The sequence below is a fragment of the Halichoerus grypus genome, chromosome 9 (assembly GCF_964656455.1).
Source record: "Halichoerus grypus chromosome 9, mHalGry1.hap1.1, whole genome shotgun sequence".
Lineage (NCBI taxonomy): Eukaryota > Metazoa > Chordata > Mammalia > Carnivora > Phocidae > Halichoerus > Halichoerus grypus.
This window is the reverse complement of record NC_135720.1, coordinates 52,128,549-52,151,752: the sequence shown is the minus strand read 5'-3', so window position 1 is coordinate 52,151,752 and position 23,204 is coordinate 52,128,549. Positions and strand designations below refer to the sequence as shown.

Sequence of the window (23,204 nt, the reverse complement as noted above, 5' to 3'; positions counted from 1 at the left end):
CTGTCAAATAAATAAAAAAAAAAAAAAAATCTTTAAAAAAAAAGAACGTTTCAATGACATATCAAGAGAGTTTGGGAGAAAAAAATGCAAGTCTGGTAATGTATGTCAGAAAACCATTTACTGAAATCAGTACTTTCTTTTCTCTTTTTTTAAAGTAACCTGTACCCCCAATGTGGGGCTCAAACTCACAATCCTGAGATCAAGAGTCACATGCTCTATCGACTGAGCCAGTCAGGCACCTCCTTCTCTTTTCTGATAGTGCAAGAGAAAGCTAGAGGCAACTCAGTAATTAAATAATAGCAACAGCTAATATTATATAAATGAGATAGAATTTTTTTTTTTTTTTAAGTAGGCTCCAGGCCCAGTATGGAGCCTAATGAGGGGCCTGAACTCACAACCCTGAGATCTGAGCTGGGATCAAGAGTCAGACACTTAACTGACTGAGCCACCCAGGCATCCCAAATGAAATAGTATTTAAAGTCCATAACACTTAACATCATTTAATTCTCATGTAATCCTAAGGAAAACAGTTAACACTGTCATCTTTAGGATAGACAAAAGGTTCAGAGGGGTTAATTGTCCAAGGGCACTCAATTAATAGGCTGGGCAAACTGGGATATGAATTCAAGTTCATAATCTATGTGTTCTTAGACTATGTTAAACTATCTCCCAAAGAACAAAAACTTAATGGAGGTTCTAAAAGAATGGAGATCCACGCTATGTAAGCGGTCAATAGTTTTGCCCCTCTGCTACAACCTCCGCCCAGCGCGCCCTCACACATAACAATACTCAAGTCTGCTGCCAGTTCTTTTCTACCGTCCCTGGGTAGGGAAAGACTGCCCCAGATGCTTCGGCCAATTTAAAGAGAAGTTTAGCTTCCTTGAGAATGAAACTTGAATATGATAAACACAGCAGTCAAAACCCAACAAGAAAATGAAGTCTGTCATTGGGTAGGGGTAAGGAGCCCTACACAGGGACTGATAGAGGAGAGAAACAAAATGCAGTATCAGGGCAAGTGTATGAATTAATAGTAATAAATAATAGCAACTATAAATTAAAAGAACAAAATTTCTCTGCACATTGACACAGGATATAGAATTTCTGGCAATACTGATAGCAAAAAACTGCCAAGATGTCTCTGAAACCACATGATACTGATAAACTGTGCTCTTTCAATAAAGTCTGGTGAAACTAGGACAAACACTAATCAGAAACACAAGCCATCAAAAATTGCCAAAGAAAGTGTTGTAACAATTTAAACCATCTTTATAACAAGGTGACTTGTTCAACAACCAAGAACTTAAGTTAGGAAGTTATAAAAATGGAAGTGCTCTAGGACATTTCAATGAATTTATAACTGAAGCTGTTTTTGTTTTGCAGCTTATTCAACCCTTTGCAGCCAACTGTGACTCCTCACCAACTTCAGGTGTTTACGAAAAGAATATATTAACGTGTAAACTGAGGGACAAAACCGATTTATCAAAGTGCTTTACAATCTAAATTTAATATCCACTGCTGAGTTGCTTTTAGTTTGCCTACATGAGAATTTAGACTAAGACTTCAACATTTTAATCTAACAGATTTTTCTGAGGCCTTTAAAAAGAATCCTTGAGGAAGTGGGGCAGAAAAGGATTTTGGGAAGCATTTCCTCTTCTACTGGCCACAGCAAGACCTATAAGAGACCCAACTTCATTGGAAAACAGGAAATTACTTCAGGGGCCTGAGCTAAATACCATGGGAAGGCCCAGTGCTCTAAACAGACCTGAAAGCAGCTATAACTGAAATCTGTCGGAACCACACATATTTTACATCTACCCGTATAGGACTGAAGAGAAATAAGATTCTATACACTCTGAAAGGCACCATTTACTCTCATCCCAGTTCTCTTTGGTTAAGCTATAGTTTAACTATAGTTTACAAACTTGTGCTCAATTTCCCAATATAATAAAATTATCCTATAAAGGAAATACGTCGCTAACCTTTGACTGGATTAAGAAATTTTCTCTATCTTAATCAGCAGAGAACAGGCTGTGTGTCAGTGCATGGGAGTTTGGCCCAGAGGTAACAGTGAACAGACTGTGAGTGATCAATGACTGGAAACACAGTGAGATGGGGCAAAAAGGTTACAGAAACTCAAGAGAAAAAGCCCTATATACAATGGTCCCTTTATATATGACACATCCTGTAATTCAAGCCCAACTATCACTTATAATGAATTAAAGACAAGTCAAACAAGTCAACTCTAATTCTAAGGAAACAAATAGATGTCTGATAGTTTGAATCTAACACTTCAATTTAAATAGACTCATATGGCTAATGACTACTATATTAGAACAGTTTTAGACAAAGGCATATCAGAAGTTCTAGAGAAAAGCAAATCAAAGAACATATTCCTTCTAAATAATCCACTGAACAGTATTCATAACTAATAGCCTACTCTAACCTATAAATCCTTTCTTAATTTATGAAAGTTTCACCAGATTTTATAATTAGAATCCTTCTTCTACAATGCTTCCTTAGTTTTAACATTCTTGAACTTTCTTCATACAGAAGTTCTGGGTGCCTTACGTATTTGATACATATATTTTATATACCTCATAGCCTTATAGGTTGCATTTTTAAAATCTATCCTGTCACAAATGGATCTGGATATTTTAAAAGAACAGACCGTTCCTGCTCACTATAAATAAATGCCTGAAGCTAACTGCAGGTTTCTTTCCAAAATAGAAACCAAGAAAAAAAAATTGTAACATCAAAAGAAATTGTGTAGTTATACATTTACTGCCTGAAATACTTAAATATATTTTAGACTTTGAGACCTAGAATCACAAGATGCAGAATTCAAAGTACTTTTCTCCTAATGTGTGCAATGAATGGAAGATACTATTGCTTCCAAGACCTTGCCTGGAATTATGGAGGGTCAGAGGCCTAATAATAAAGAATAACACCTTTTCTAAGTTAAATTTTAACCAAGAGCCAATAACCCACAGTATTCATCACACAGTACTCATAATTTTACATCTGCCTAGTCTCAGAAGTTGGCTCCCTCTCATACAAGAGCACCAGAGTACAACAGCAAGGATAAACGACTGTATCAGAGATTATGTGATTCTTTCTCCTATACTCAGTTTTTTAAAAAGATTGTATTTATTTATTTGAGAGGGAGAGAGCAAGCAAGAGCACAAGAGCAGGGGGAGGGAGAAGAAGACTCCCCGCTGAGCAGGGAGCCCAACATGGAGCTCAATCCCAGGACCCTGGGATCTGAGCCGAAGGCAGATGCTCAACCATCTGAGCCACTCAAGTGCCCGGGAAATGATTTTTAGTACAGGGGTATGGTCATTCTTATTAATTTCCTATTGCTGCTGTAACAAATTATCACAAACTTAGTAGCTTAAAACACAAATTTATTGCCTTAAGTTTTGGAAGTCTTCCAATAAAACTACAAAAGCAGGAAAGCCCACAGCTTGCTCACTCCTGCTCTAGATCTATCAGTGTATTATTAATAATGTTCTCAGTGGGGTGCCTGGGTGGTCAGTCAGTTGGGCTTCTGACTCTTGATTTCAGCTCAGGTCATGATCTCAGGGCGGTGAGATCAAGCCCCGTGTCTGGTTCCGCACTCAGTAGGGAGTCTGCCTCTTCCTTTCTCTCTCCCTTTGCCCCTTCACCCGCTCATGCTCCCTCTCTCAAATAAATGAATGTTCTCAGTTACACAATATGGGGGGATCTCTGGGTGTAAATTTATCTATTTAAGATTTTATTTATTTATTTGAGAGAGTGCACTCACACAAGAGAGAGCTCAAGGGAGAGAGGGAGAAAATCTTCAGCAGACTCTGCACTGAGCACAGGGCTGGACACAGGGCTTGATCCCACAACCCTGAGATCATGATCTGAGCTGAAAGCAAGGGTCGGATGCTCAACAAACTGAGCTACCCAGGCACCCCTGGGTGTAAATTTAAATAAAGGCCTGACAATACATAATATATGCCTAGCCAACAAGACTTTTATCTACTTCTGTTTCTACTTCAAGATAATGAATAATGTCGGGCGCCTGGGTGGCTCAGTTGGTTAAGCGACTGCCTTCGGCTCAGGTCATGATCCTGGAGTCCCTGGATCGAGTCCCGCATCGGGCTCCCTGCTCGGCAGGGAGTCTGCTTCTCCCTCTGACCCTCCCCCCCTCATGTGCTTGCTCTCTCTCATTCTCTCTCTCTCAAATAAATAAATTTAAAAAAAAAAAAAATCTTAAAAAAAAAAAAAGATAATGAATAATGTCAAGGCAAGAGAGGAGTGAGATGCAAAGAACTGGACATAAGGAGGGGAGCTTTGAGACTCGTTTCTTCCTCTGTATGGATTAGAATTCCCAAATTTACTATGGAACAGAGAAACTCATCCCACAAGGCAAGAGTGGGAAAAAACATAAAGCAAACAATCTATAGGTAGCAGGTGTGGAAATAATTTAAGGAAAGCCAAGCAAACAGAGATGCTATATCAGTGATAAAAATTATTTTAAGTCTTCTATGATTCTCTGGTAAGAGACACTGAGCTCACTTATTTTGGTGGCTCAAATTATATACTCCTTCATTCGATACCATCAACTAAAATGCTGGTCCTAAGTAAAACTGCCTCCATAGTTTTAAACCGCCATTGAAAAAGAAAAAAATAAAAGATTAATCATGTATTTTCAACACCTCTAATCCAACCCCATACCCTATCAGATATGCCATGTCTTCATGATTGTCTCCTTTCTCAACTCACCAAAATTAATTTTCAGGAAGAAATCAAAGAAATCAAAACTCATTCATATTTAAAATTGTCAAAACTGGGGCATCTGGGTGGCTCAGTTGGTTAAGTGTCTGCCTTTGGCTCAGGTCGGGGTCCTGGGATTGAGCCCCGTGTAAGGCTCCCTGCTCAGGGGGGAGTCGGCTTATCCCTCCCCCTCTCGCACTGCTCCTTCCCCACCCCATGCTCACTCTTTCAAATAAAAAACCTTTAAAAAAAAAAGACTGTCAGAACTAATGAGAACTCAATTTCATTTCTTACAAATCAAATGACCTTTTTCTAAACTTTGAAATATCAGGCATCAGCAAAAAGTAAAGAATTAAGAGAGATGATCAGAATGTTGCTAAAGCCACACACCCTAGAAGGGCTGATCCCAATTACTTCTTTGCTATTGTGGTAAAGCAAAGAACTGTGCCTGTCCTTCCTTTCTTCACATGGTTGAAGATGTGACTAGATTTCCCAGCTTCCTTTGAGGAAAAGGGCAATGGGGCAGGAATATGTTTTCCCCTTGGCTAGAAGATGGATGTGATGCTGGCAGCTGAGAGTCAAGCCATGATACCAGCCCAGGCCTGCCTCTGAGACCTCTCATGTGAAAAATTAAACTCTATTCTTGAAGTCTCTGTGAGAACAGCCCAAACTGTATCCTAATGGATACCACCTTTCCTGAAAGTTACATCAAATGTCACATTTTACCGCCATGTCAAAATTCCTAGGTTCTAAATATTTCCTTAAGGAAGTAAAATTCTAGTTGAAAGCATTAAGTCATTTAACTAAGAAATCAGTAAAAAGCAGTACCAAGATTACAGTATTGCTTTTCTTGGACACCATCTTTCTTATTTGATGTTAAAAAAACTGCTGGCTCTGGGGCGCCTGGGTGGCTCAGTTGTTATGCGTCTGCCTTCGGCTCAGGTCATGATCCCAGAGTCCTGGGATCGAGCCCCGCGTCGGGCTCCCTGCTCTGCGGGAAGCCTGCTTCTCCCTCTCCCACTCCCCCTGCTTGTGTTCTCTCTCTCACTGTGTATCTCTCTCTGTCAAATAAATAAACAAAATCTTTAAAAAATAAAAAAAATAAAAAAATAAAATCTTTAAAAAAAAATTGCTGGCTCTGCTTACATGAAAGCAGCACAATATGGTAAAACATCAAAGTACCTAAAAACAGTTCAATTTTTTTTTTTTCTTTTTTGGTAAGCATGATTATGAAGGTGAAGACGGAAAATTTCTACTACAAAGAATCACCAAGACTGCTAAAAGTTAAACATTTTAGACTTTTCCACTTAAAAGGTACAGAGTGGCAATATTAACAAAACACAAGAATTTCTTTCTTGGGGCACCTGGGTGGCTCAGTCAGTTAAGCGTCCAACTCTTGATTTCAGCCGGGTCATGATCTCAGGGTTGTGAGATGAGCCCCACATCAGGCTCCGCCCTGGGTATGGAGGCCTGCTTAAGATTCTCTCTCTCCCGGGTCACCTGAGTGGCTCAGTTGGTTAAGCGTCTGCCTTCGGCTCAGGTCATGATCCCAGGGTCCTGGGATTGAGCCCCGCATCAGGCTCCCTGCTCAGCAGGGAGTCAGCTTCTCCCTCTGCCCCTTCCCCTGCTTGTGCTCTCTCCCTCACTCGCTCTCTCAAAATAAAATAAATAAAATCTTAAAAATAAATAAACTACCATTTCCCAAATCCCAACCCTACCCAATGAAGTAAGAATCAAAATAGTTTCAAAAGCTCTCGAGGAGAATGTTCAGGACAGGCTCTGAAGGTCAGAAAATGTAGATTCAAATCCCAGTTTTGCCATTTAATACCCACGACTTTGGGCAAATTACTTAACCTTCCTAAACTTCATTCATTCATACTGTCCACTACGTACCAAGTGCAGCGCCAGGTGTTGAGTAAGAGTGATTATGACAGTCCCTGTCCTCTAGGAATTTATAGTGGAAGATACAGGAACTAAAGGAAGCCACAAACAAGCAAATAAATTTAATCCTTATAGGGCTACAAGGGTACACAGGAAGGAAATCCAGTCTAAATTCCATGGATCAGCAAAATCTCTAAAAAGATGATAGTAAGGGGGCGCCTGGGTGGCTCAGCCAGTTACACATCTGCGTATAGCGCAGGTCATGATCTCAGGGTCCTGGGATTAAGCCCCGGGTAGGGCTCCCTGCTCAGCTGGGAGTCTGCTTCTCCCTCTGCCCCTCTCCACACTCGTTCTCTCTCTCTAATAAATAAATAAAATCTTTAAAAAAAAAAAAAAAAGATGATAGTAAGGCTGAGTCCTGCAGGACAAGTAACAGTAGCCAGATGAGGCCACTAAAGGAAGACCGTTTTATTTTTTTTAAAGATTTTATTTTTTGGGGACGTTTGGGTGGCTCAGTCTGTTAAGCATCTACCTTCGGCTCAGGGATTGAGTCCTCCATCGGGCTCCTTGCTCAGTGGGGAGCCTGCTTCTCCCTCTGCCTGCCACTCCTCCTGCTTGTGCTCTCTTGCTCTCTCTCTTGACAAATAAATAAAAATCTTAAAAAAAAATAAATGAAAGACTTTCTGTTTTTAAGTAATCTCCATACCCAACGTGGGGCTCAAACTCACAACCCCAAGATCAAGAGTCATACTCTCCACCAACCAAGCTAGCCAGGCACCCCAGGAAGACTGTTTTTAATGGCGGAGGAAGTATGTAGACACAAGACGCCTGGATAAAAGAGAATTCAGCTTATTCAGGAGATACAAGTAGTTTAAGAGAACTGGCACATAAAGTAAAAATGAGGGAGAGACAAGAGATGAGGATCAGATCAACAGGGACCCCAGCTTTTACAAAAGCAAAACAGGAATATTATCTATTCTCTTCAGTTACCTCAAAGATCATATTATATATATAGCAGTGCTCGCTTCAGCAGCACATACACTAAAATTGGAATGATACAGAGATTAGCATGGCCCCTGCACAAGGATGACATGCAAATTCATGAAGCGTTCCATATTTTTTATATATAAAGCACAGTGCCTTGAATAGAAGTAGTACTGAAGTGAAAAATCCCCTCTTTAGCTTCAACACGCAAAGAAAAAAAAGTTTGCCTTTTATAACATCACTAGCCAGCCACTCAACAACACGTTCTCTTCAGGTCATTTCATCAGAGCACAGAATTTAATAGCAAGCTCTTTGCAGCTGTTCATCTCTCCTGGGTGCATCTTACCCACTGTGCATTACTGAAGAGTCAACTCAGGTCTCAAGAGTACCAACTTGGGATTTCCTTCAAATGTTCAGACACCTGAGGGTGCCACCAAACTAGGCTGTAGACAACAAAGGTTTTAATGTCCTGTTTTAAATTAAGTGAACTGCAGCTGTGAAGCCATTCTGAACCAGGACCAGACTACTTCAAATCTAACCCTAGCTCTAACACTAGTCAGATAATTTACTTTGGGTGAGAGACAATCGTCTGTGCAGAACAATATAGAACAGTCCCTAATAACCCAATACAGCAGGACTACTTTTTAACTGTCACTGCCTCCCTCCCCAATCTTAAGGCATGGATGAGGTAAGAACAGAACCTTCAAAGGTAGTAACATGCCCATCCTTCAGGGAGATCCGGGAAGTCAGCTGTAGCTACCAGCAAAGATGTGTATCAGACAACATCTCATGGCCAGCTGATAAAGCTACCTCGATTCTGCGACATGTCCTTTGGCACGAAAACACCTTGATTCTTTAAAATATTATTTTGAAAAAATATATTTGGGCCCTTTAATAATATGTTCTTATAAATCCTGAAAGCAAGTCTAAGAATTAATTTATTTCTCAGTTTCCAATCTGGGTATTAATAACTTCCAATTTAAAATGAGAGGACTCTCCCAGAGTAAAATCACCAATACAGGTTTAGAATGGAAAACGGTTAAGATGCTACTTTTACTGATGATCTTTCCTGTCAAAATGTTTATCAAACTTGGGGCACCTGGATGGCACAGTCAGTTAAGCATCCACTTTTGATTTCGGCTCAGGTCCTGATTTCAGGGTCCTGGGATGGAGCCCTGCGTCAGGCTCTGGGTTCAGTGTGGAGTCTACCTGAGATTCTCTTCTCCCTCTGCTTCCACCCCCCAACCCCCCGCCAACACGCACGCACTCTCACTAAAATAAATAAATACAATCTTTAAAAAAAAAGTTTATCGGGACGTCTGGGTGGCTCAGTGGTTAAGCATCTATCTTCGGCTCAGGTCATGATCTCAGGGTCCTGGGATTGAGTCCCACATAGGGCTCTCTGCTCAGTGAGGATTCTGCTTTTCCCTCTCCTTTCTCCCTCTGTCCCTTCCCCTGCTCATGCTCCCTCTCTCAAATAAATAAAATCTTTAAAAAAAATGTTTATCAAACTTCAGTATTCAGCTTTATGTTTTAATAAGCCTCAATTTTAAAAGGCTACTTCTGTAACTATGTGAGGAGTTGAATGTTGGCTAATCTTATTAGGTAATCATTTCACAATATATGCACATAAAAAATCATTATGCTGTACACCTTAAATACATTATATATCAGTCATATCTCAATAAAACTGGAAAAAATAGGGGTGCCTGGGTGGCTCAGTCATTAAGCATTTGCCTTTGGCTCAGATCATGATCCCAGTGGGATCAAGCCCTGCACCGGGCTCCCTGCTCCGCGGGAAGCCTGCTTCTCCCTCTCCCACTCCCCCTGCTTGTGTTCCCTCTCTCACTGTGTCTCACTCTGTCAAATGAACAAATAAAATCTTAAAAAAAAAAAAACTGGAAAAAATACTAGTATAATCATCACAGGAAATGTGCTACCTTAAAATATGAAGTATTCTATTAAGTATTTTTGGGCTTAATATGAAATTTACCACCTTCCAAATGACATCACAACTTTCTACATGGAATCATACAAAATAATAAAAACTGAAAACAAACAAGTTCCTTGGTTAAATACTAAACAAGATGGCTTCTTTTATACTACATCTGCCTCAATGAATGTATACTTCCATGCCAAGAAAATCTAACAATTTCAGTAACTCAACTGCATAGTAATACAGAAAATGTAGTTAGTTGATCACTGTCTTTTAAATTAGAACATATTGCTTTTAGAAAGAGGTAACTTTTGAAAGCTCAGTATGTACCAGTCAATTAGCTAAAGAGATTTATGTACATTATCTCATTTAGTCCTATGACGTAGGTGCTATTGTTAGCATACCTATTTTACAGAGGGGAAGTGGAGTTTAGATTGTGTACCTTACTCTGCTTATAAATGATAAACCTATTCATTGAATTCAGAGCTCAAGAAAGATCCTTAACTTCACTCCTGTTTGAAACAATTGTCTCTAGTTACAATAGATCTTAACTAACTTAAAATCCCCAGAAAATTAAGGTTACATTAGAGTACAAACTTCATAAACAGTGACTGAATTTCTCCTTTAAACTTCTCTTTAATATGCAAAAATAATTCTAGACCCTGAGCTTTCCTAAACCTTTCATCATTTATGGTGCTCTCTGCTGCACCTAGCCATTAGAACAATTTTTAAAAACATTAACACTGTACCAATTATTTTCAAAAGCCCAGAGATACTAATCAAGTGATCCTAATAGTCTTAAACACTACCCTCAAACCAAAAGATAAGTGGAGATTGGGAAACTTGCATTCTAAAGTGCCACTATCTAGATAAAATTACTCTCTGAATTAGAGTAATTTCAATCAGATTCTATAAAAATTGAACATTTTTCTCAAGACCAGAATTAGAAAGTAACTATAAGATAGTTTAAGGGCCCAAACTCCACATGGCATTTCAATAGCCAAAGGCAGGCAATAGGGGCTAGGGAGAGAAGCAACAGTTTAGAAAGTAGTAATAAATAAAATTACAAAATGACTCACCTATTCATCTTGCTGGCCATTTTACCTTAACACAAGATTGTCATTACACTCAAAAATCATATGCTACTTAAATAAGACCTATTGTCCTACTATATGGTGTCCTGACTTTTAAATTAACACATTACATATTAAGAAAAACCCCAATGGCATTTCACGACCATTAGAAACTCAATTACACTTTTTTAGGATACCTGCATTTATGACTATAAACATCATTAACACACAAAAAAACTGGTTTATATAACACAAACCAATGCAGGTGCATACTTTGTTAATTCCATAACTTATTAACCACTCTTAAAAAGGATTCTTAAAAATGTAAATGATCATACCATAAACACTATTTTTAAAGTGTCACATCAGCTATGCAGTAATAAAGTATCAGATGTATTTTTTAAATAATTATACTAGAATGCATTTAATACAATGCACCCAGCAAGATAAACACAAAGTTATTAAATGGAGGAAGTGGAAGCAGGAGATTTTGCTTCAGTTGTATGACAGGAAGTACTAGCTATGGAAGTTTAGAAACAGGAATACCAAGTTCTGTTTTAGCACAAGAAATAAAGGAAAACATGGTGGTGAATTAGGGTAAAAGAGGAAGTTCTTTTCAGTGAAAAATCTGCCATATATTTTAAAATCATTCCAAAAGTTAAAAAAAAAAAAAAAAGGCCTTACTTTTTTACTAGGCTTATGTGGTAAAGTACTTCCGTAAGTATGCTGGAGCCTGGATTTTGCAATTTCACTATAACAAAACTGCTTATGGCTCACATGTTACACATCCATAGGGACACTAGGGTGACCTGGAACATAAACTTTAGTTTCACATCTTAAAGTTTGATTATTAAAAATCTTTTAGCAATACATGATACATTTTTTAAATGCATAAATTTCACAATTTCAATATACTTAACACTACTGAACTGTACACTTAAAAATAGTTGATGGTAGGGGCGCCTGGGTGGCTCAGCTGGTTAAGCGACTGCCTTCGGCTCAGGTCATGATCCTGGAGTCCCAAGATCAAGTCCCCCGCATCCCCCCGCATCGGTCTCCCTGCTCAGCAGGGAGCCTGCTTCTCCCTCTGACCCTCCCCCCCCAATGTGCTCTCGCTCTCTCATTCTCTCTCAAATAATAAAAATCTTTAAAAAAAAAAAAATGGTTGATGGTAAATTATAGGTTGTTTTTTAACCATACACACAAAAGATGCACAAGTTAATGAGAAATTACTCCATTTAAAAATTAATACTAACTTCTTACATAAAGTTCAATTACTGTAAAGTGAAATTATTACACTTAATTTTTAGTAAAATTTGTTGTCGTTTTTAACAGCTAGATTCGTTTCATGTGATTAATTTTTAAAGATACTTCCATACATGAGAAAGTTCTTTAATCCTGAACTACAGTGAAAGTGAAGTACTATTCTCAATTAGCATCTTTCAAATCATCTGAATTACTTATTGCTATCAAATACTAGTTACGAAATTATAAGTGTTTCTACTTTTCTACTTCAGCTGATTCCTTCATTCAGTTAAGTGCAAATCTCGAAATTAAGAGAGCAAGATCCCTAAATGAATAGGCTTTCTTAAAGCAGTTGTAGTTTTGGATTGTGAGGTAGACAACACTCGCCACACCTCAGGCTTTAGCACGATGGTGGCCCAGAATGCTAAGGTCAATCACTGGTCTCTCCAGGCTCAGCCCTACCAAATTCGTCAGGCTTTTATGAACACCCACTAGATTCTGTTCCGAAAAATGTACAACCTAGGTCAGTTTGGTAGCTCGGGAAGGGCCTGGACCAACCATCCAGCTTGGCTCGGCCACCTCTGGGGAAAGTCTCCAGTTCAAGAAAACTGGGAAAACTTCAACTTTGCGCAAACCCCCTTCCTCAGTCACATCTAGCTCCCCTCCCATTGGAAGCACTGTGTTCTCGAAAGATCTACACCTTTCCAACTCAAATGTCATTCCCAGATCAGCTGCTTGAGGGGCAAGCGGCGCTCATCCCACGCCCTCTTCTTCGAGCACCTTCTCCAAGTACCAGTGCTGGGCTCAGCTCACTCTGCAGCCCCCTTCCAAGCCCTAGAGGAAGAAGGGCCCTGGCCCAAGACCCCGCCCGTGGACAAGGCTGCCCGACCGAGTCAGCCCGCGGCTCCTGACCCGGGCGGCTGTAGCCGCCGGAGGGGATCAACTCGTGGGTCGGCTGGGGGAGACCACGGACGGCGGGAGGGGTCTCTCTGAAGGGGAGAAAGACGGCCTCACCTTGACCCTGATTTCGTAGGTGGTGAAGCGGCCCCGGCCGACCCCCACCGTCTGCGGGTTGCTCACATCGATCTCGAGGAAGTTGCTGGGTGGCCCGTAGGCATCATTCAGGTTCTGCGGCTTGGTGATCAGCCGCCGGGTGTCCGCCACGGTCTCCGCCATTTCTCTACTGCAGCCGCCGCCGCCGCCGCCGCGGACTCCCTCCGCCCCCTCCGCGTTCCACCGACGCCGCCGCTGCTGCCCGCCGCGGGGACACCGGGCTCGCGCACAGCGGTCGAGGCGAACGAGCACGTAGGACGGGCGTTCTCCCCCGAGCGAAGCTCCTCCCTGCGTCTCTCCAGCTTCCGCCTCTTGTGCCTAGGCGAGAAACAGCTGACTCGCCGGGACGCCGCGCCCTGGGCCTGGGAGGCCCAGCTGAGGCCGCGGAGGGGGACTGCGGGTTAGGCGGTAGAGGAGCAGCGGCGGTCACGGGAGTTGTAGTCGTGAACAGGTTCCGGCCAGACTACAGCGCCCACAATGCACCGGGCGAGCCCATCGCCGCCTGGCTGAGGCCGAAGTGCTTCGGGACCTAGGGGTCTGGGGGTGGGCGCTTCCTGTCTTTCTGCCGCCGCCTTGGCCTGGAGCGGTGGGAGGAAACACGGAAATGGGTTTTGTGGCCTTGGGGGCTGCGGAAACAAAAGTTAAACGGCGAGATTTGGGGGATTTGCCCGCAATCGAAAAAAAACTCCCGCTAACTCTGCGTCAACCTACCAAATGTCTCACCGTGAACCACTGAAAATGCCTTTCTAGGTAACCATTAACGTGCCTCACATGATGAGTTTGACATCAACGTGACAGTTTGACCATTCGCGTGTCTGGATTGATAAATGGAAGGAGATAAAGTAGGAGAGTGGAATACAAAGACCTTGCCAAATCACCCCACTAAGGTCAAATCGTTTGGAGACTGTTGGGCTCTCTAAAACTAACGTAGTAAGTGGGCTGAAACCTGCCTTTAATGACCTATGTTTGGGTAACCTGCAACTTTCTTCCCTCATTTCCCACAAAGTTCCAGTAAGTTAAAAAAAAAAGTGGTAAACGTATTTCTACAGCATTCGAAATGAAACTCAAGCCTTTATAAAAAATGGGGAAAAAAAGATAACAAGTAGATGGTAGTTCATCTGTAGCAAATGCAGATTTCGAACTTTGAGGTAGAAGGATAAATTTCTATCCCTGCCTAGAGAGTTATCTCTGTTTATATCATAGTTCTGCAACTATGTCTGCATTTTTAAAAGTATGTTGAGTTTTAGAAACCTCATTCACTTTAAATAATCTGACCCTTAAGATGAAAAATTGCCCAGATCATTAGCAAATATTCCTAATAACACTTAAGAACAGTTGGAACAAAGGAATTACTTAAATATGATACAGACTATTTTCCAGAAAATTAACATTCATTAATTCAACAAATATTTATTGAAGGTCTAGTAGGTGTTTTTCAACTGTAGTACGAGAGAGTTAAGGGTAAATAAGACATGGAAATTCTCTGAATTCATCAGGTCTGCTATAGAGTCTATCTTGGGGAGACATAATAAGTCAATAAATAATATGACTGGTGCTATAAAGAAAATAAAGCTGGGATAATGTGATAGAGAATGAGACAAGCTCATTAGACAGGGTGGTCAAAGAAGCCCTCTCTGAGTATCTCTTTCAAAAGAGTAAGGGTAATGTCAGAATAAGTATGTTTAGACAGCACTTCCTGCTGGGCCTGCCTGCTGTTGCCAGAGACCAAATGGGAACTTGGCTGGTACGATTACAGCAGTGAGCTCAAGAATTGAATATAGATTGTAGGGGAGGAAAAAAATTTCCTTCTATCTTTCAAGATCATCCAGCTGGTTTAAGAATCAAATTGATATGAGACAGATTAACAGGAGAAAAAATCCAAAGTTTAATTACATGCTCATGGAGGCCCAATAATGAAATTGAGATCCAAAGAAATGACCAAGGCAGGCAATTTTTATACTTTTTAGACAATGAGACAATAAATCTGTGAGGAATTAATAGGATACAGAAAACAGAAGTTTGGGAGCTTTGATTAGTAAATCTGAGAAGAATTTGGGCTGGGATAATAGAGTAGTAAAAATTAACAAGGTTTTTTTCTATAACTTTCTAGACTTTAAAGTCCCAATCTCTGGTGATAAGGAATTTTTTTTATTATTTTATTTATTTCTTAGTGCAGGAAGGATACCTTCTATGTGGGAGATTTATTTCCTGCTTTCAGAGGGGAGAGAGGAGGGTCTGAGTGTGCTTGCACCAACTGTTTCCCAAGTAACTTTTACTTAAAATAATACGCCACAGTGGCACTTTTTGGGAGAGCCTGCCTTTGGCCCCTATGAGATGACACTTTGAATTAGAATATATGTGAGCTAAGAGACCAGGAACCACTGTATTGTGCTATCATCTGTGACTCTTGAACAAAGCCCTCATGGGATATTCTCATAGGAAGCTTCTGTCTCATTCCTTGGAGGCCATGCAGAGCAGCTTTGGGCAGCAGCAACAATTGCCTGCGGTGGGAAGCAGCTACAGAGGATCCAGCACAGCAACATAGCAGCCAGACAGCTAAGAAGAGCTTCCTGGTATAAACGTTGGGAGGAACATTATTTTTCAGAATATATGATTGTAGTCCTAGAAAAATCCCCAAAGAGTAAGCTACTAGAATTAACATGAGAATATAGTGGCTGAATGAAAGTACAGACCCTATTTATAGTTTTTCTCTGTCGCAGCAGAGAAATGGAGTCAGAATGGAGACTATATCTATTTTTAATTATTGGAATTAGAAGAGGAATATTCATGATGTATTGGTGAGGATCACAGAAAAATCTGTCCAGTATGATGTCATTTGGGTAAACAAACAGAACAAAAATAATATATAAAGATATGTACATCTATATTGCAGATTTTTATATGTGCATGGGAAAAAGTATGGAAAGATATATAACCAGGCTGTCAACACTGGTAACTCAAGAGAGAGTGGCAATTGCAGTTGGGAAAGGAATGGGAAGACATCACCGTGTTCTAGGGATAGACTAAGATGTTAGAAAACTATTACCAGCTTTATGTTTTCCTAAACGGCCTAATTCTAGAAAAATAATTTGTTAGTATACCTGTATTACTATGGGACCATGAGAGATGAGAGTTGTGTCCCTTAAGTAGTATACTACAATATATATATATATATATACACATATACTTTTGTATCTTGTTTCACTTAACAATGTATCTTGAAGATAGTTCCATATTTGTACTGCAGCAAAGTATTCCATGACATGATGTGCCATAATTTAACTTGTCCCCCTATTAACAAATATATATGGGATCTCAAACTTTCACTATTACAGTGTTGCAATGAATAGCCTGAATATGCTATCATCACACACACAGGATTATATTTGTAGGATAAATTTCTGTAAATGGAATTACTAGGGGTCAAAGGATATATATATTTATGAAAGGTATTGCAAAATGTCTTCTGTACAGGTTTAACCAGTTTACACCCTGTTCAGCAATGTATGAAAGTGCCTGTTTGTCCATAGCTTCACCAGCATGAAGTGGTATCAAACTTTTTAATCTTCACTAATCTAAACGGTATCTTTATTTGCATGTTCCTTATTCAACTGAGCACAGTTGACCATCTTTTCATATGTTTACAAGTCATTCATATTTCCCTTTTTTGGTGATATATTTATTTGTTCAAATTCTTTGCCCATTTTTCTTTTGACTTGCTCTTTTTCTTGATATGTTGGAATTTATTAAATATTAAAAGGTAACCATTTTCTGTGATATAAATTGCAAATATCTCCCCCAGTTTAACTTTTGACTCTGCCAATGATGGTTTTTACCATGTATTTTGTAATTTAATTTTTTTTTTAAGATTTTATTTATTTGACAGAGAGAGACACAGCAAGAGAGGGAACACAAGCAGGGGGAGTGGGAGAGGGAGAAGCAGACTCCTGGCTGAGCAGGGAGCCCGATGCCGGGCTCGATCCCAGGACCCTGGGATCATGACCTGAGCCGAAGGCAGATGCTTAACAACTGAGCCATCCAGGTACCCCTGTAATTTAATTTATGTAGTTGAATTTATCAGTCTTTTTTCTTTTATGGCTTGTGAGTTTTGAAGCATGCTTAGAAAGCCTTCCTCCTCTTATAAAGAATCCATTTTTTTCTAGACTATAGGTTTTTAATTTTTTTAATTTATTTTTTAAAGATTATTTATATTTGAGAGAGAGAGAGAACGGGGGGGCGCAGAGGGGGAGAGAGAGAGAGAGAAAGAGAGAGAAGCAGACTCCCCACTAAGCAGGAAGCCCAATGCAGGGCTCTATCCCAGGACCTGGACATCATGACCTGAGCTGAAAGCAGAGGCTTACCAGACTGAGCCACCCAGTCACCCCTATTTATAGGGGTTTTTAAAAAAACATTTGATCCATCTAGAATTTCTTTTGGCATAAGAGAAATATGGATCTAAATCCCCCCACCCCATTTGACTATCTAGGTGTTGCAACACCATTTATTAAACAATCTATTTTTTTATTATTATTTTATTTTTTTAAGATTTTTCTTTATTTATTTGACAGAGAGAGGGAACACAAGCAAGGGGAGTGGGAGAGGGAGAAGCAGGCTTCCCGCAGAGCAGGGAGCCCAATGTGGGGCTCGATCCCAGGACTCATGACCTGAGCCGAAGGCAGACGCTTAACAACTGAGCCACCCAGGTGCCCCTAAACAATCTATTTTTCAAAAATCTATTCTTGGGTGCCTGGGTGGCTTGGATGGTTGAGCGTCTGCCTTCGGCTCAGGTCATGATCCCAGGGTCCTGGGATCGAGTTCTGCATCGCTGCCTGCTCCTTGGGAGCCTGCTTCTCCCTCTGCCTCTCTCTCTCTCTCTCCCTCTGTCTCTCATGAATAAATAAATAAAATCTTTAAAAAAAATAAATAAAAATAAAAATCTATTCTTTACTCAGTGATTTGAGATGGTTGTATTATACTTGAAGTCACATGAGAATTGTATTTCTCTTTCAGTCCTGTATCTGTGACTGTATCTGGTGTAATAAAAAATATATAATTTTTGTCCCTGGATCCCAGCACTGAGTTCATAAAACCTTTGGAATTTTCTGAGTAGTAGGAGTGTCTTTTGTTATTCTTAAGGGGCCCCTTTTGACTACACCTGAGTTTATGCTAATGAGGTGACTCCCAGGCAGGGCCCCTAGGTAGCTTTGGGTTGGGAGCTGGTCACCAGAAAGGCCTAATACTTGAGGAGAGGGTGGGAAATTTCAACGTCCTGGAAGGTGGCAGTTAGGAGAAGAAATAAAAGTTCCACACACCCCCTCCCCAGACCTTGCCCTATGCATCTCTTCCACTTGGCTCTTTTTGAACCAAATGAAAGAGACAAACCAGCAAGCATAAGTAAAATATTTTTCTGATATCTGTGAGTCGAATTATCAAAACTGAGGGGGAGATTATGAGAACCCCTGGCCAAATCTGTAGTTGGCTGAGCAGACGTGGATAGCTTTGGCACCCCATTTGCGGCTGTGGGGACAGTCTTGTGGGACTGAGTCCTTAACCTGTAGGGTCTGTGCCCACTTCAGGTAAGTGGTGTCAGGATTGATTTGAATTGTTGGACACCGAGTTGGTGTTGGGGAATCAGAGGCTTTGGAGATGGTATTAATCTGTTCTAGTAGCACATCACACAGTCCCTCTTTTCTCAAAGGTTAACTGCTCTACTTCCACAGTCAGGGAGATCAGCATGGGGTTTCCTCTTAGACAGTCTCAGTGTTTGGAACCTCTGGGAGGCTTATACTTCAGCTGAATACATCTTCACACTGATTTTCTTTGTATATTTGTTTACAGTTTTATTTAAAGAGGCTAGGAGCTGGAGCTAGTCAGGCCCAGGTTGCATACCCCACTCAGCAAAGAAAACCTGCTGGTAAGACGACTCTCACTCTCAGCCGGCAGGTTAATAACCACCTGTTGTGTTTTAGGCATGCCCTTTGAGGGGTCTTAATCCCCACTCTGAGATCCTCTATAAAACATCTCCTCCAAAACACAAACAATTCTGCATTTTGTTATTTTTTGTGTGTGATTTAGTCCCTCTTCTGTATTGGTAAATCAGGCAGTGCCCAGCTGGTTGTATTAATATCAAAACCACTCTCTCTTGCTTTTTCCAAGTTCTTCTCCACTAATTATTCCTTTTTTCCTGTATCTTCTCCTTACTCTTTGTGGTAGCCATGAGAATGTGCCTCTCAGATCTCCAGCCTCAGGAAACATAATTAACCTATGACCTCAGCTGCTGTACTCTGAAATTTATTACTGCATTTGCTCCAAGGCCTTATTTCCCACAGGCTGCTCCCAGCCAATGGCTGAGGATCGCTCAGACATCAGGGATATAAGGCCCATTCCTGGGAGAGGAAAGACTCTTCTGATAGATAACATTGAATTCACTGTCTAGAAGTCAAAAGCAGCCATGACAAGGAGAAATTCCTGTTTCCAGTTGAGAGGTTGATTTCCAGGGTGGGGGAGTGGGAGGCAGGCACAGGATTCCTTTTGAGATAGAAGGGCCCCTGACATGCAGAGTGACTTACTTCAAACATGTAAGGACAGGCAAGATTGGTATATACCTGGATCAGGGCAAAAATAAGTCCTCAGCGGTGGGAGCACTGGAAACCAGGCATTTGCATTCCTTCTCTCAAGGAAATGGATTACCAGCTTTCTGAGTAAAGAACCACCAATGTTATCTCGAGCAGTGTTTCTCAAATATTACTGTGCATACAAATTAACAGGGGATCTTGCAAAAATGCAGATTCTGATCCAGGAGTTCCAGGATAAAGTCTGAGGGAATGCCAATACTACTGGTCTCCAGACCACAATGAGTAGTGAAGATCTAGAAATCTCAGGAATGTGAGATACATTAATTAATTGGTGGGGTGGGGAGAGAGTCCCATTCCAGAACCAGTGGCATCATATGGTCTCTTCAGCTGAACAGATATGTCCCTCTCAGGACTTTTAGGCCCTCTGGCCATCCATGTGACAACTATGTACTGAGCACCTACAATAAACCAATGTGCTCGGTGCTGGGGGAAGGGAGAGTATGGAGAAGTGGGAAGATGGTAAACAAGATACAGTTTTTGCTTCCAGGATCTTTCAGACTGGTCATGGAGACATAAAAATGAATAAGCCACATCAATAGAGTGGGATGAGAGCCACTTAGCACAGTCTTGAGGGTAGTATGGGGAGAATTCCAGAAGAAAGCAGCAACAAAACTAAGACATAGAGTTGGTGTTTGAGAGGCAAGATGCCTGTGATTGGGTGTGCATGTGTGTAGGAGGTGCACTCTGGAGATAGAGATAAACACATGCAGGGGCCCAGACGAAAGAAAGAACATGACATAGCTAGGGAGCTCCACATAGTTCAGTACTACTGGAATGAAAAGGGAATAGAAAGGACTAAGGCCAAGAGGGACAAGTCCTTGAGGGGGTATTACAGTCTATGTTTATGGTTTTGGATGTTATCAGATGTTTTTGCAGAAGATTACTCTGTGATTTTCTCCAATTATTCATGACATTTCACCCATTCATATTGTGATCTGCTTTAATAGTGGAAAGAAAAAAAAAACCTTGTCTCCTTGTTTATTCTTTGTTCTCAAGGAGATAAGCTGTTTATAAAGATACGTTATTTGTTATTTAAATCACTTTTACTGAAGTTGTTTATTTCCTTGTTTCAGTTTCTAAAAATATTGCAACAATTGTAATGCTTCTTAGAGATGTCTATTCAATTCAGGAATGATTTGTACTGAAATTCTTTGCTAAATGGGCACAGGTGCGGATGTGTATAACATGCTAGAGTGAGTCAAAACTAATGCTAAAAAAAAAGATAACAGGGATATACTTGTGTCAACTTTTGAAATTTGCAATTAAAAATAGTTTAGACCTAAAGTCTCAGGTATTTGTAAAGGTTATCTCTATACTTGCCACTTCATAACTATTTAATAATAGTAATAATAATGATAGTAATAAATTAGATAACACCAAAACTATAAGCAGAAAAACTGCATAATTTAAATCTAGAAATCTATTTCTTAGAAAATGCCCTTTAATTACTTTGTAGACTTTCAAGATCATAATTATTATATAAAAGTAATTACATTAGAAGATAATTTACTTGGTAGTAAAGTATCAAATTAAAGCTGAAAACAGTACTTGTAAACAGAATTATATTTAAAAAAAATTGTTGAACAGCAGACATGGAAAATTATATCTCCCGCTTCTTCTCTCTTTGCTATGCATAAAATTACCTCCAGAAAAAATTCTGGTAATTTGATACTATAATGCTACATAGTAGTATAGCATATAGCTCGGTATTACAAGTCTTGCATATCAATGTACAAACCCAAACTATGGCTCCTAAGTAATCAACAGGATTGATGTGTAAAATAAAGCCAAGTGGATTTGATATTTTAAGGGATAGTTGATTATTTGCAAGAACTAAAGCTTCAAAATCCAGCTGAGTTGATTTGGACTAAAAAATGAAGCCTGGTACCAGAAATTATAGTATGTATTCCTGCTGAGTAAGCCCTGGATACTGCAAACTTGGATCTGTGGATGCACATCTCTCCCTTTGAAGTTGATGAGAATTGCTTGGCCTAAGTGAGATACATGCTGGGAAAATTGGGTCCTTACAATTGGTGTGTATAGACATTAGAGGTCTCATGACGTTTTCCTTATCTGTTCCCTTAGTTTCCCGCACACATTCTTGGTTTTGGCAGAAGACACTCAACTTTGGAATGAACCCTTCTTGAATTAGATATGTCCCATGACTAAAACGTATTCAGGTTTTATCATCTAGAGAGTCTAGATTAAGAATGTCTCTGTTGTTGGGGCGCCTGGCTGATTCAGTTGGTTAAGCGCCTGACTCTTGATTTCGGCTCAGGTAGTGATCTCCGGGTTGTGAGATTGAGCCCCATGTTCAGGCTCCACGCTCAGTGCACGGTCTGCATGTCCCTCTCCCTTTGCCCCTTCCCCTGCTCTCTTTATGTCTCTTTCAAATAAATAAGTAAATAAAATCCTTAAAAAAAAAAAAACCAACTTCTCTGTTGTCAGTAAAGTTGGATAAATAAAACTCACCTTGATTTAAAACTTATCCAAGTAATCTCCCCAAGATGTCCAGTTGAAAACAAAACCAAACCCAGCTGATTCTTTTGAAGTCTAGGCCAAATCATGGCCAATTTTGAGACTAATCACCTGGTGCAAGTACAAATACTGATTTAAACAAATGAGTTCATACAGTTTTATGATTGCATCTTTGAGTTTCAAACGCTGGTTGCATTTTCGGCCAACTTAAATTCCTCTGAATAAGCGGTCTATAGAACTGAAAAACATCCAGTCTATTTGATTGCCTGGATGCATTGCATCAACCAACTAACCAACTGACAAAACTAGATTGTTTTGACCATCACTAAGTGTGAATCAAAATTCTATGTAGCATGATCCGATTTAAGGGCTATTTGAAGAACTATCTCATTGAATAGACAAGGTATTAGCTCCTATTACTACTCAATTTACTTCAAAAAGGAGTAGTACCTGTGTCATTGTGGATAAGTCGTTTTTTTTTTTTCTCATTAAGTCTGGATATCCATTTATATGAAGTTTTGGTTTTGTTTTTTTTTTGTGTGTGTGTGTGTGTGTTTGTAATGATGAATACTGAGTATATATGCAGTATTAAATCTGGAACATCCTTGGAGTTGCCCTGGAAGTATTCAACTTCAAATTTTTTTGGTAAATTATTTTTGTAATTATTTTTATTAATATGATTTTTTTTTCTAATTACAAAAAGCACCAGAACGCACTTAGGAAATAAAGGGGGTAGGGAGTTGGGGGATGGGATCAGTTTTCCAGTTTTTCCAAAATAATATGTATATAAAGTTTCGTGAAAATAAATAAGATATTTGGTAAATCACTCACGACCTGTTTTCTGGTTTTCTGAATCTAAATCATTTGACTGATAGGAGAAAATGATAGGTAGGAGCCAGAGCTTGATTTTCTAAAGGCTTATAATAAAGAAATTGTATTTAATTCTGTAGACAGTAAGAAGGCATAGCAAATTTAGAATCTGTAATGGGATGTGGTCAGATAGGTCATATTTTTGGAAACAAATCTGACAGCAGGTTGGAGTGGAGGAGAGAGATGTAGCCAGTTAGGAGGTGACTACATTTAGCCTTGGAAAGACAGGAGGAAGACCCAATGATAATGGATGGGTTTATGCCATATTGAGATGATAGGATTCAGGTGTATCTGGTGAAAGACTGG

At 40.0% G+C, this 23,204-nt stretch overlaps 1 protein-coding gene and 1 non-coding gene across 3 annotated transcripts in view; one reads left to right on the top strand and one right to left on the bottom strand.

Annotated features, from left to right (window-relative positions):
• Nucleotides 1-13,302, bottom strand: part of SNX3 (sorting nexin 3) — a 43,232-nt gene extending 29,930 nt beyond the window's left edge. Inside the window, exon 1 of one of the 2 annotated variants that reach the window (XM_078054911.1) lies at nucleotides 12,877-13,302. In XM_078054911.1, coding sequence (XP_077911037.1) covers nucleotides 12,877-13,038 — 162 coding nt within the window. In that variant the 5' untranslated portion in view covers nucleotides 13,039-13,302. The remainder of the gene's footprint in view (nucleotides 1-12,876) is intronic. The other variant, XM_036068910.2, reaches the window with a different exon arrangement.
• Nucleotides 7,642-7,745, top strand: LOC118520757 (U6 spliceosomal RNA). The gene has a single exon (XR_004909825.1). It is a non-coding gene; the product is annotated as a U6 spliceosomal RNA (small nuclear RNA).
• Nucleotides 13,303-23,204: the final 9,902 nt, after the last annotated feature.